This window comes from Vigna angularis, chromosome 11, assembly GCF_016808095.1.
Source record: "Vigna angularis cultivar LongXiaoDou No.4 chromosome 11, ASM1680809v1, whole genome shotgun sequence".
NCBI lineage: Eukaryota > Viridiplantae > Streptophyta > Magnoliopsida > Fabales > Fabaceae > Vigna > Vigna angularis.
The window spans coordinates 22943200-22957096 of NC_068980.1; the positions used below are offsets into that span (position 1 = coordinate 22943200).

The 13897-nt window shown below is 30.3% G+C and overlaps 1 protein-coding gene across 1 annotated transcript; it reads left to right on the plus strand.

The window, feature by feature from the left end:
• Positions 1 to 9187: 9187 nt before the first annotated feature.
• On the plus strand, positions 9188 to 13493 carry LOC108333561 (NAC domain-containing protein 71). The gene is made up of 4 exons (XM_017569026.2): positions 9188 to 9422; positions 9576 to 9856; positions 11075 to 11446; positions 12949 to 13493. The coding sequence occupies exons 1-4, from the start codon at positions 9266 to 9268 to the stop codon at positions 13183 to 13185; spliced, it is 1047 nt and encodes a 348-aa protein (XP_017424515.1). The 5' UTR covers positions 9188 to 9265; the 3' UTR covers positions 13186 to 13493.
• The last annotated feature ends 404 nt before the right edge of the window (positions 13494 to 13897 follow it).

The following is a 13897-nucleotide window of genomic DNA, read 5'->3' on the forward strand; positions in this document are numbered from 1 at the left end:
CTACAATGTTGATTATTTGAAGTTTCTTAAAATGTTACAAGTTCACAATCTACAAATAAAACAAAATTGATAATTTCTTCATCAAATGAATCATTGTAATTTCCCACAAAATATTCCTCCAATTTGGTTGGTAGTCTTTGTTGCCTCTATGGTTTGCTTGATGTTTCTGGCTCATCAAGTGTTAGATCTACATGACCATTCTCCTCTTCATAACTTCCTGCAATTACTACAGACTTCTTTTAAGATTTGGAAGATCAATCCCACATTCATTCTTCAAATGACATGTCTATGTTGAAGACTACTTTCTTTGTCATTTTATAAAACTTGTACACCTTTGAGTTAGTATCGCAACCAAAAAAGATTCACTTTGATCCTTTGTCATCAAGCCTTTTTTTTTATGAGTTGATCTAGTACATGGACATATGTTATACATCCAAAAGTTTTGAGGTGTCGAATTGACAGCTTCTTCTGGTGTTTTATCACAGACACTCTGTTGGGACACCTGTTCAAAATATAAAAAATAGTAATATTATCTTCTATCCAAAATTATTTAGGCAATTGTTTAACTTTAAGCATGTATCTCACCATGTCCATGATAGTTCTATTCTTTTTTTTTATCGCTCCATTTTAAGTGTATATAGTTGTTAGATGATGTTGAATCCCATGATGGTCAAAGAAATCTGCACAAGCAAGATAATTTTTTGCTTTTGTATGTCCTTAGTGCTTTAATCTTACAGACACTTTGTCTCTCCACAGATGCTTTAAATGACTTAAAGGCATCACATGCTTCTGATTCTTGTTCAAAAAATATACCTAAGCTTGTCATCTAAAGTTGTCAATGAAAGTAATGAAATACTTGCAACCATCATGAGTTGGTATCTCTACCATACACAAGTCTGAATGAACAATCTCGAATAGATTTCTTGCTCTCTGGGCTTTTCCAATTTGAAAAGATTTTCTATGCTTCTTTCCAATAGCACACATCTCACAAACCTTTTTCTGGAATGTTTATAACAAGAAAGCTAGATACATATTCTTTTCTGAATAAAATATTTAATCCAAAACAATGATAATGTGCAAAACGGATGTGCCATAGCCACTCATCATTTGCTATGAAAGGAAACATGCCATTTGAAGTATAGGGGAGTTATTTATGCTAAACTTTCAAAGGAAATAGATGATTAGAAGTCATTTTTACCTTGACAATGAGAACTATCTTCTAATTTGATATCAATTCTTCCTTTCCACAAAATTGGAATATTTGTATTACTCTCGAACTTCGTGGTACATTTTACCATTTCATCTAGTGAGAAAAATAGCTCTTTTTTTTCCACAAAAATAGCTTCGTGGTTGTTGCAGCCAATATCTAGGTATCAAATTTTTTTATCACCTACAAAACTATTTGCTGCTAGAAGGAAAGTATGTGGGTTATCAGAACTTTCACCAATATGTTGATCTTGATTTTCTACTGTATTTTCCTGTTGTTTGAATTTGCAATGCAACTCTGTGTCCAAACTTTCCACATTGATAGCAATTGAAATTTGTCCTTCCTTGGTAATTGAAGTCTCCTCTTCCTCTCTCATGATTGATAAATCTAAAACTGTGTCCACCTCTTCCTTAATTAGGTGGCCTAGAATTGCTTTCTTTCCATTGTTTATTGAAATTACAATAACCTCTTCCTCTAAAGTTGTCATAACCTCTACCTTTGAAATTTATCTTTCCACCTTTACGACCTTTATTGTCTTCACTTCGATTGGATTCAACTATGTCGGTAAAATTCATCTGACGTTTTAAGACCTACTCTTTCAATTTTTTTCTCTTAAACACAAACTCTATTGTTTTTCAAAGTTCACTTACATTATACATCACCTTAATAGCTTATTTATGAAAACAAGATGAACAAACAAACCAAAATAATACAAACTTTTGATAATATAGGTCACACACTTTTTAATGTGGATTTTTTTTTTTGGTAATCTTGTTATTACACTACAACCATTTTTTAGGGTTACATATATATAACTTTTTCTTAAATACTTTCATTAAAATAATACCATTCTCTTAATATGTTTAACTTTTATCATGATATAGAATAATTAATCTGAAGATAAATTTACTAATATAAGGTTTGGTAAATTTACTAATCTTAAGTCACTTAATTTAAAATTCTCTTATAAGAGGCTAAAACTGAAACTGTCGTGGAATGGAGGGTATCATTAAGTATAATATGATTGACGAACTATTTTTTTTTTTTAAATGTTGTCAAAGGTTTTTATTTTTAATGGTGTGAGTAGAAAAGATAATCCATTGAGAGAACTTAATTTCAGAAATAAATCTTTGTATCTCGATAAATTAGATATTGAACTAAAGATATTTCGGATGAAAAAAATAATAGGTAGGTGTTGCTTTTTTATCTAGGAGTGTATGGTGGTTACTATTTCATTGGGGGTAATGAATAAGTTTGGAATCTCTTTATGCAAATCAAAAGATATTCCGTGAAGTTTTTTACACATAAGGTTTGGGTTGTAAGGGAAGAGTGGAAAATTTAGGAAGGATATAAATTTTTAAGAGCATAGAGAAAAGTCTTTCGGCAAAAGACACTAGAACCTTTCTCTCTTAGTTCCAAGGTAACTGGTTTTATACAACTCAATCCACGTCACATTTGAAGTGTTAAAACCAAAAAGCTACTTAAGCAAAGATTCAAACCAATAAAAAGTGATAAGATACATATAAGAGTGTCGCATATATAGCCGTTTTACTTGAACATAGCCAAAATTTATGTGCCAAAAGGATTTGACCTTAACCCTTTGGTTAGTTCTTTTACTTTTTGAGTTCAACAAGTTTTGGATTTAATCACTTTAGAACAAGAATTATGCTAAGAAGGTATTCAAGCCGCAAAGACAATGTTGCATCCCTATTAATGCTTAATAATGTCAACATCACAAAATAACTATAGTGATGATTCTATGAGTAGTACTAGTGAGTAGTAACTAAGAGTGCAGTATAGTATAGGTGGGGGTGTGATGAGGAAAGAAGCAGTCAAAGATTTTGTGTTGTAATGATTAAAGTGTTTGGTATGTCTTTACTCATATGAAAATGATTTTTTAAGGAAAGGACGATAAACAAGGAACAAAGGAAACAGTAAAGAAAAAGTGAGTTTGGATGGCAGAAAAAAGAGATAAAGGGCAAAAATTGTAAAAAAAAAAGAAAAGAAATCATCAGAAGGTGTGTGCCAGGTAGATTTGTTCAGATGCTAAGTGGACCCCTCTTGGAGTCAGTAACCGATGCATGATAAAAGGGTTCTTTTCCTCTTGGGCTAATTTTAAAGGCTCCTGGACCCACTCCATGGCCCAGTAACTCTCTTCTCTTTCATCTATTCTTCAATTCATCGGTTCTTCTACATCATTCATCTCCAATTCTTTCTTTCTTTTTTCATCTGATCTATTACTCTTGATATATAGTTTCACATGAAATTCTTGTAGTATTCTTCTGACGTGAAAGTGTCATATTCACGGTAGCAATTACTAATAGATTATGGGTTTAAATCTAATTATATTTACAAAAATAAGTTCTGTTATAATTTGATCATATATTTAGTTGATATATGATATCTCTAATACACATTTTTTAATACTGATTAACATTTTGTGCATGAAATTATATATTTATAAACAGTCCAATAGTATGAGATATAATATAATATATTATGATATCATATTAGAATGTAAATTTAAGTTTAATTAATCATTAATATAAGAATTGTCTCTTAATTGTATTTTGTTCTTATCTACCGTTAATATAAAATATTCAATAGTTACCACTCTAAAAGGCATGTTCACTATAAGAATTGATTAAAAAACTTATTATTGAAATAGTACATGTTAACTTTTTCTAAGTTTAGCTATACACTTTGATAATACTATAATTCTGTAAAATTTAAAATCATGGAGGTGATTAATTTGATTACAAAAAGTTAACATCAAAATATTAATTTGATGTAGGTATATTTTCGGGATATTATATTTTTTATACAGTATTACAAGTATTCTTCATGTGAAACAATAATATTTTAATTAGGTGGAGCTATGATTATGACCACAACTTTTTTAAAATATAATAATTATTCAGGATTTGAATTCAAAATTCATATTTAAACTAAATAACTATTGTGCTATTTGATGTACACGTTTTATGCATATTAAATTGAATATATTTACATATAAAATTTTAATATAAATATCGCGATATTCTTTACAGCACTGATTAAAAATGGATATATAATATGCTTTTCACAATCAGATGAAATCATCCAAGATCTGTTTTTATTTTTATTTTTACCCCTTTTCTATACTTGAATTTAGTTGCTTTCCTAATTAAAAACACGTACAAAATAGAGTTTCCTTTTGTAATAAAAAACAGATAAATTGCAATCTTCCATCTCAAAAGCCATGCATAATTTATTTACGACATGGCAATATTAAAAACAACTCAATTTAGTTCGTTTTGGAAAAAGTGAAACGCAAGACTACTTTTGTGCGCAATAATAAAGCTACAACAATATTTAGCCATAGTAGTCCCTTTCATCTTTCAAAGCTATTTTGAGTATGAATTTCTTGAGTATTGAGCTACCCATTCTCTCTGACATATGAATTTAAGCATAAGTTCAAGTTATACATTAAGTAATTAAAGTGATAAAAAGAAATCTAAAAATATAATATTTTAAGAATTTAAACTAAAAATATTATCAATCTCTTATATAATATACCCATCACTTGTAATATAATATACTTTTAGTAGTTTATGTGCTGTTCTTGATTTAACATTCATTGATTAGATACGCGATGATGACAAGTCTTATAAACAAATAATTGATCATAGAAACCATAACTTATGGATCCCTTTTGTCCAACATCCATTAAGATTATAGCCACCGCTGTATAAAAGTAAAACCAAAATACAATAATAATATTATCTAGTGGTATATTATACTTATAGCGCGTAGTCATTCTTAAAATATGAGAATGTTCAGGAAGGAATATTGCAATGCACAGCTTTGGAAATAAACTATTAGCAATGTTGCAGCATGTCACTTCTTGCAACATGCTATGTAGATTCTTTACACTGCCACTTTAATTTTCTGTGTTTAATCCTATTTTAATACACCTGCTTCACTTACACACATGATTTAGATATAATTATGTTATTTTTTTCCTTATTTGGTTCATATCAATTAACTCTTTTTTGCTGTAGTCTCAAATCCAAACTCAAACTTGATCTCTCTTTCACACACACAAAAGAGTGAGGCACTAATTTTCAATTAAGTAATGTTCTTTTTTAGGATTTTTTTTTCGATCTATTATGTGGGTTACATAATTAGAGGTTACCCTGGCCTCTGCTTTAAATTTTATATTATTTCGTAAAGGCAAAGTGCAACCAAATTTTATATTAGCAAAAATTAATACTAATTAATACTGTATTAGGACATGTGTTTAATATATGAACGGGTAGTTGAGGTCTATGGTCCAAATTAATTATATATTTACACATAGATTTGGGAGACATTTAGGACTCACAAAATCCATATGCCGAATATTTCTTTTATATACTTATATATATGGATGTTGGACTCGTTTATGACTAAAAGTACTCTTAGACTCGTTTATATTTTTTTTAGTTAAGTCACTATCATAATTTTTCTATTAATTAATTAGATGAAGTGACGATTATTTTGTCTGCGTCTGTTTATTTGTTTTTCTCATGTTAAAAATGAAAGTTTTATGGGTAACACAAAACAATATTTTTATTAATACAAAACAATACATGAATTTATTTAACTGAAAATGTATTTGATGAAAAAGGATTGTCATTGTAGCCTATATTAATTATGATGATGGTTGGTTACTAACGGTGGTGATATAAAAACAATCGAGAAACATAATTAATTTATTATTTAATATATTTTTAATAAAAATAATAAAATTCACTTATCATATTATATTATATAAATTTACAATAGAAAAAAATATAGTTTTATTGTAGAAATTTTAATTTTGATAAATTTGTTTAAACTCTTTTAATGATAGAGGGTAATTAAACACATGTTTAATCTTTAATAATTGTCAAAGATATTTATTAGAAGAAAACTTAACGGTAATATGGAATTAACATTGAAGAGAGTCCTTTACTATTTTTTTTTTTCTTTGTAAATTTAAATCCTAATGATCCCTTCCAAGTTCTAATTACATATTAATGTTAATTTTTCTCAAATTAATATACGTTATAATTGATAAAAGTCAAAAACATGTTTTAATTATTTAAAGCTTTAAAGGGGTTAAAGAAAATTAACAAAATTAAAGTTTTTACTTTTGATGATAATACAATGAATTGATTATTTATTCTATGTATTAATAATGAAACAAAACTATTTGATACAAATTAATAAATTGATATTGGTTACCTCATTATAAAAATATCACTAAATAACAATCAAATTTAAAGACAAAAATAAGTAATTATCATATTAACTAATTATAAAATAGTTATCATGATTAACTATTTTTTATTTTTAAATTTAGTTATTATATAATGATTTTCTTATAAAATATAGTGATTAATTATTATGATTAAATTCTTTTTAAGATAAATTATTATACTCTAATTAGGTTCCCTTTTAAAATATAAAAATACTACATCTAATTAATTAAATTACCTCTATATAGTTATGTTAAAATTTATTACGCTAAATAGTCACATGTGCTCTCAACAAAATCTAAAACTTTTTTCATACTTCAAAATCTCACCTCCGTTGGGGATTACCATAAGATATAATAAGGTCCATTTTAACATAAAATTTCTTCAAGTTCTTCAGGTTTAAGACTGACACAAGTATGCCAAAGTCTGCACGACTGTGTTATTCTCAAAATCTTTTAATTTTCTTTTTCTTTTCAAATTTGGAATGAGTTTAAAGATATCTGTATTGTCATACACAACTTCTAAGGTTTTCTAAAGTGTTTATTTTTATCTGCAACAACACCACCCTTCCTCGATGTATGTGTCGTCTAAGATAGTTCTTCAAACACCTCAAATAATGGAAAATCTCTTCCTACAAAACAAATATAAACAGGTTTGGCAAAGTTTGAAAAATAATAAAAGTTGAAGACCAAATCATAAAATAATGCACTTTATCCTAACTAAAATGACGGCCAATAATGGTATAAAATGCAACATATCACTAATATATTAGTATGATTAGTAATATTTTATTTACTCTATTAAATAGCCTGCAGTTCTATTTACATCACGAAAATACGTAACCATAGTTATCAATTACATTAATGTTACTCTTTAGTGGGTATTTAATTATATGTAGAAATCAAATCCAGTTTGACATATCAGTTTCAGTAGAATGTGTCCTAATCTCACTATGAAATATAATTACATCAAAGAATTATGAAAGGATGTTAATTTGCACAAAATCAAAATATCACCATTACTTCAAAAACATAAAATCTACATGTTATTTACACTGATTGCTTTACAACTACATTCACACTCTTGTAAATAAACACAAATTTTTCCTTAAATTATAGATTTAAGTGATATAGAACATCAATGAAAATTTGAGTCGAAATAAAAAGTATATTTTACATTTTAAAATGTTACTTATCTAAAACTTTAAAACATATTTAATTTAATAAACACACTATTAAGATATAACATATTATTTACCATTGGCTAGCATCGAGACTTTGATCCAATTTTACTCGTGTAAACTGAATAGAGACATTGTTATGTTTGACGCTATACGCTTAGTGAATAAAGCCTCACAGTTTAAAAGCATGCTACAAAGTTAATTACGTAACCAATGTATTTTCTCAATACCTAGAATTAAACTTCAAGTTTAACTATGTTTCACGAATTAGCATTCTATCCAAATGTTTAAAGGCCATGTTTATAATATTATACTCTTTGTTTAATGTAGTCTGAAAATAGTTTTAGGATTTTTACCTTTGAATCTACGTGGTATATGGATGATTGATGAATCACATTATGCCCTAGCTACATTCACAATTTTTTTTATCAAATAGCATGTGACTGCTTGATGAATCATATATGCCCTAGCTACACTTATATTTTTTTTATGAAATAGCATGCTAGCATCACTGCAGCATGTTAATGATAAATAGAAAAGAAACCGAAATAAACACCAAACTAAGCTAAACCCATAAAAAATATATTACAAAATGCTATGTTCAAAAAACCAAATCTGTTCTTAAGAACAACTATAAGTTTATCACAAACAACAATTAAGAAATAACATACAAATAAAAAAAAAAAAGCCTAACAGATATTCTGATGCTCTCAGAATTTAAAAGTCGAAGCCTACCGTCTCCAGAAAAAACATACTGCGATGTAACAATACATGGTTAGGTAATATGAATCTTTCTACCACAAGATTGTAGTTTTCTTTCTCTTTTCTTCACATTATTGTATCAAAAAAGAAAACCATGGGCAGCTTTGGTACAATAACTTGCACATGATGTTACAATACGTATAAGATTCTGTATACCTCATTCCGCTTTGCATGGAATGGGAAGAATCTAATTATGATATCTAGAAAACACCCTGACATCATAAATCACATGCTTATACGTACACCTATAAAACAAGTGGTACATACGCATCAATTATACTATGTATGTATGTTAAGTCTGGAATACGTAACAGTACAATGATGATGAAGATACCGTATATTATAGGACAACAAAATGTGACAGCGATTATTTAAGTAAAATAGACCTAGTATTGCGTGTTGTAGGGATGGACGGTTTGTGGCCCACACAGCCTTTTGAGAGGGACTCTGATTTTTGTTAGTTTGTGAGCAGACAAAAGCAGAGAAGCTTCTTATCCTCTCCCTCTAGGTTTTCACACAACACCTTACACATAGAATCTGTTCAAAAGCCAAAGTTCTTCCATTTGAGACTTTAGCCCCTCAATTCCCATCAAAATTACTCACCCCTAACCCCATCCCTAACTGCTTTATTTCTTTTCTGCTTCCCACCTAAAACCAACACTTTGTAATTTACATCAATTCTAGGGGTATGTCCCCACTACTTTGATCTCAACAGTGGCCTATTTAGCTCCATTTCATATAACCTGTTTTGGTTCATCTCCTGTGCCACCGATTTCCAAATTTCCCTCTCTCTCTCTCTCTCTTTCTCTCTCTCTCCATTTCTCTCTCTAACATTGATCTAACTTTGTTGCCATGGCTCCAATGAGTCTCCCACCTGGGTTTAGGTTCCACCCTACTGATGAAGAGCTTGTTGCTTACTACTTGGAGAGGAAAATAACAGGTCGTTCAATAGAGCTTGACATCATTGCTGAAGTTGATTTATACAAGTGCGAACCTTGGGATTTGCCAGGTATTACATTACATGTGATATCATTCATGACATAAATATCAGCATTTAGCAAGTTATAATGATTTTCCTTTTTTCTGTCATTGGAATTTTTTATGGCTTAACTAAACTAACATTGTATATTCAATTCCGATTGTTTATATGTGAAAACAACAGATAAATCATTCCTTCCAAGCAAGGACATGGAATGGTACTTTTACAGTCCTAGGGACAGGAAATACCCAAATGGGTCAAGAACTAACCGTGCAACACAAGCTGGTTATTGGAAAGCTACAGGGAAAGATAGGCCAGTGCACTCTCAAAAGAAGCCTGTTGGCATGAAGAAGACATTGGTGTACTATAGAGGTAGAGCACCACATGGCATTAGAACGAACTGGGTTATGCATGAATACCGCTTGATTGAATCAGTGCCTGGTGCTGCTCTTTCATCTTTGAAGGTATTATTACTACATCATATATATGACAGTCTATTTTCTTTATCAACAAAACGAATTGAAAATTTATAGAGTATATACATTACTCCAATTTAATATTTTCATTTTATCCACCTACTGAAATATAAATGTATCATAAACGAATAAAATAACCAGCATCTTATCTCAGAAGTCACTGTTACTTTCTGTCTTCATCAGTCTTTACTATTTTCTTTTCTTTCTGGTTTAGATGGAACATGTTTCTTGGGTATTAGCTTCATTATGAATTTTGAGGTTTTATGATTATAATTATAATTAAAAAGTGAGTGAGAATAGGGCTTTTAAAGGAAAACAGAAAATGACAAATAAAGGAAGAAACAGTAGATAGTGAATCGTGTTTTTTTTTTTAGTTAGGTAAATGTCTAGAATAATAATAAGCTTCATCCATTTCAAAACTCACTTATTTTTATTTTTTCATGCATCACGTCATCTCACATTCCTTTTGTATTTTTCTATATAGGTTTAGGTTATTTTGGAGAATTCAACCATCATTTACTATTGAATTTGAAAACGGATTATTTTTTGCCTTTTGGGTACATTTGAAAGTGCAGCTGATAATAATTGAGTGATTATATACATATATATAGAAGAAGCCCTAAAAAGTGTGAAAAGTCTTCACATAAGACGAGACCAATGACCAAAATCCTCGCTTAGTGCTTGCTTTAATCAAGTCTTTTCCCAAAACTGGTCTACAGTGATAGAGGGTTTTAGGTACACATCTTTTATGATTGGTTTACATCTAAGTATGTGATAATTATTTGGTCAGAGTCAAGTTCGCTAGACCAGACCCGTTTTCTATGCTTAGCGTGAATATGGAGTAGCTATGATAAACCCACTCATTGTTTTGAACCTTGTTCTACAAGGATGCACATGCCTGCAATAAATATTCCCTTTATTTTTTCTTTTTCTTTATATGATTTGCACACTTTTATTTTTCTCCTCTTTAAAAAGAACAGCTTGTGATCGACACACTATGGTGAAAAATTTAGATCCATGCACTTAGATACTTACTATTGCATCGACTCTTTTCTTTTGCCAAACTCTTTCTGAATTTGCTTTTTTGTTCGTCACTCTTTTCTTGCATTCAGTGTTGAACCAGCAAAAAAAGAAGAAAAGAACTTTGATCATGAAAAGCAAACTAACATATACACATGTATTGACAAAATTTTCATCCAATCACAGGATTCCTATTCGTTGTGTCGCATTTTCAAGAAGATGATTCAAATGCCTGCGAAACCTAGTAAAGAAGAAGAACAACAAGCCGAGGATGCAAAGAAGGAATCAATGTGGATCTCAGAAGAACAAATGTTGGGAGAAGACTCAAGTGGCACTGAGTTTTCCAGAGAAATGGAAACCGTGGAGGAAAAAATTCTCAATCACGAATACCCTAAATTTCCTTGTGACGCTTCTTCCTCTGATCTCACTCAAGGAACATGCACACCCACAGACACTGGTATAGCAGAAGATTTTCAACCACACTTTGCTTGCGATGAAGCAAACAGTGCAACTAATTCATATACAATGGGAATGGGATACCCCAGCAATCTATTTCAGGTAACACTTAGATTCAATTTCAAATTTAGAACTTTGACAAATTTCATGATTGTTAGAGTTTGTATTGTAGTACTAGTCACGTAGACGTGGCATGAATATATGGTTTTATGGGGGACATATAAAAAGCAAGGTGGGTCATAGCATGATCATTATTATATGAACTGATCTGATTAGTATTTTAACTTTTCCTTTTACTCCATTATCTTTGGCATTTATGTTCATGATGACTTCCTTTGCCAATCCTGCATTTCCAGCAACATTCTGCTTTATAAATTCATATCTTCATTGTCACACCTCAAATAGGAGATATACACATAGAAATTACTTCAAGTTCTTGATTACTATAACATTTGTGTCAGTTTACTATTGATATACATGTTGCAATACTAGTGGGGCCAAATAGCATATCTTTGAGTTTTCTTTTGATCTTAAAGTGAAAATAGTTGGAAGTATGATGAAGTTGCTATCTTTTCATAAAGCTCACTTCTCAAAAATTCATTTGGACTGACTCCAATTTAGCTTTTCTTCACCATCCCCTATAACTTCTTTTGACTGACTACTCAAAACGTTTTCCAAAGTAAAGATGTCTTTACTCCCCCATTTTCCTCACGGGTTGATACGTTTTAAAACTAAAGCACACAGATCAAACATCTATATGCACATCTTTATCTTTAATCACACTCTTTTTTATGAGTAATGTCTGGATCATTTCCTATTTTAGGAAAAGCTAGCTCTGTGAGAAGCGGCTTCTGAATCCTTCCCTCACCATTCAACTAGCTTTACAATGTTCATACAGCGACCTATGCATTTGATTGGGGACTTCAACCACCTCATTTTACCACTTCCACCCTTGAATCAAAACAAAACACCTTTTATTCTTTTCCTTTTAAGCCTATAAACCACAATTCTAACCCCACTTTTCTTTTGCCACTTGCACTACTTTCAAGTCCTGCTTTAGTTTCAATTTAGCATGCGTTTTACCAGTTCCTTCATATAGTCAAATCGACTGTTCCTATTTCATATTTAACACCTATATCTCTCTTTCTACACATTATAACATGTGAAGTTTTATACTTTTTACTCTCTGGTTATTATTTTTGTATTTTGGGTGAGTATGCATTCTTTTTCTTTAGTAAAAGCATTTATAATAAATCAAGAAAATTGTGTTATTTTCTTAACCATATTTATTTTTTCAATTCAAAGTTTCTATGTTGCCTAAAAAGAACACTAAAGGTTTCATTATAGTTGTTTTTCTTGGCCAACAATTGAATAAGGTTGGACAAATCAATGGGGAGAGAAGGAGTGGGAAAAGAGTTTCTCTGTAACATCAAAATTCTTAAGTTTGAAAGGGTACTCTAGAATTTATCTTTTTACCTAGTGCGTAGGTCAACAAATATAGAGTGGTGATTTAGTTCAATATCTTCTCCATTCATATCAGTTGATCCTTCTACTTTAGTGCATTGGGATTTGAGGACTAAAACAAATTCTAAATAATGGTGCAGGATGTGGAATTAATACCTTCTTTTGCTGCCATGCATTATCAATTCCCATACACACCTTTGGTGCTGGAAGACTTCCCTCAAATTACATTGCCAGAGACAAAGTCAACGAAACCAGAAATGAGTGATCCCTGCATGTTATATGACAGACGCAGGGACTGCATGAATGGAACGCTAGAAGAGATAATCTCTTTGTGTTGCACTCAAGATAATAACGTCCCTTTTCCCATGCTAGAATGATTATACTAACCCAGATGACTCAAAAACTATAGCATCAAAATATTCATTGACACAGAGAAACTTGTGTTGGTTAAAATAACGACACAAATGGGGATTGTTTTTCCAGCCTTAGAGGAAAGGCTATACATATATAATGTACTAAACATATAGTAGAAGATGCTGAGCCATGGGGGCTCGCATGCAATTGGCCTTTTAATTTTTTTTTCTTTTCTTTTTTGTGTTCTTCCTGTTTTTTTCATAGGGGGTTCTTTCTTTTTTTTTTCTTTTATGTTGGTGTTTACATCTCTTCAGTTCTGAAAGCAAATGGATGAGGCAAGTTTCCAATTGTGATGTTTTGTATCATTCAAAGTGTCACTTCAGTCACTTCCGCGTTATCTTACTTAATTTCTACCTTCAAAAGTTTACATTTTTTTTAGCTATTCAAGTATTCTTGATATATATGTCTGCCTCTAAACAGAAGTAAGTTTCAGGTGTGTTTGGATTGGGGGAGAAGATCTGAAAAAGAGTGATTATATAGATTGAATAATGATAAGATAACACATTGATTTTCAAAGAAAAAAGCGTTATAATGTAGTTAGATTAAAGGAAAAATGGTGTCATTTGATTGAATTTGAAATGAAAATTTGAGTATGATAGATTAAAAAAATATTTTAATAAATAAAATTAGATGAATATAATTTTACTCTTGAAGATAAAAATAATATAAATTTAA

Coding starts and splice junctions, on each gene's coding strand:
- LOC108333561 (XM_017569026.2), top strand. CDS start 9,266: ATGGCTCCAATGAGTCTCCCACCTGGGTTTAGGTTCCACCCTACTGAT. Junction 9,857..11,074: donor CTGCTCTTTCATCTTTGAAG/GTATTATTACTA, acceptor ATCCAATCACAG/GATTCCTATTCGTTGTGTCG. Junction 11,447..12,948: donor ACCCCAGCAATCTATTTCAG/GTAACACTTAGA, acceptor ATAATGGTGCAG/GATGTGGAATTAATACCTTC.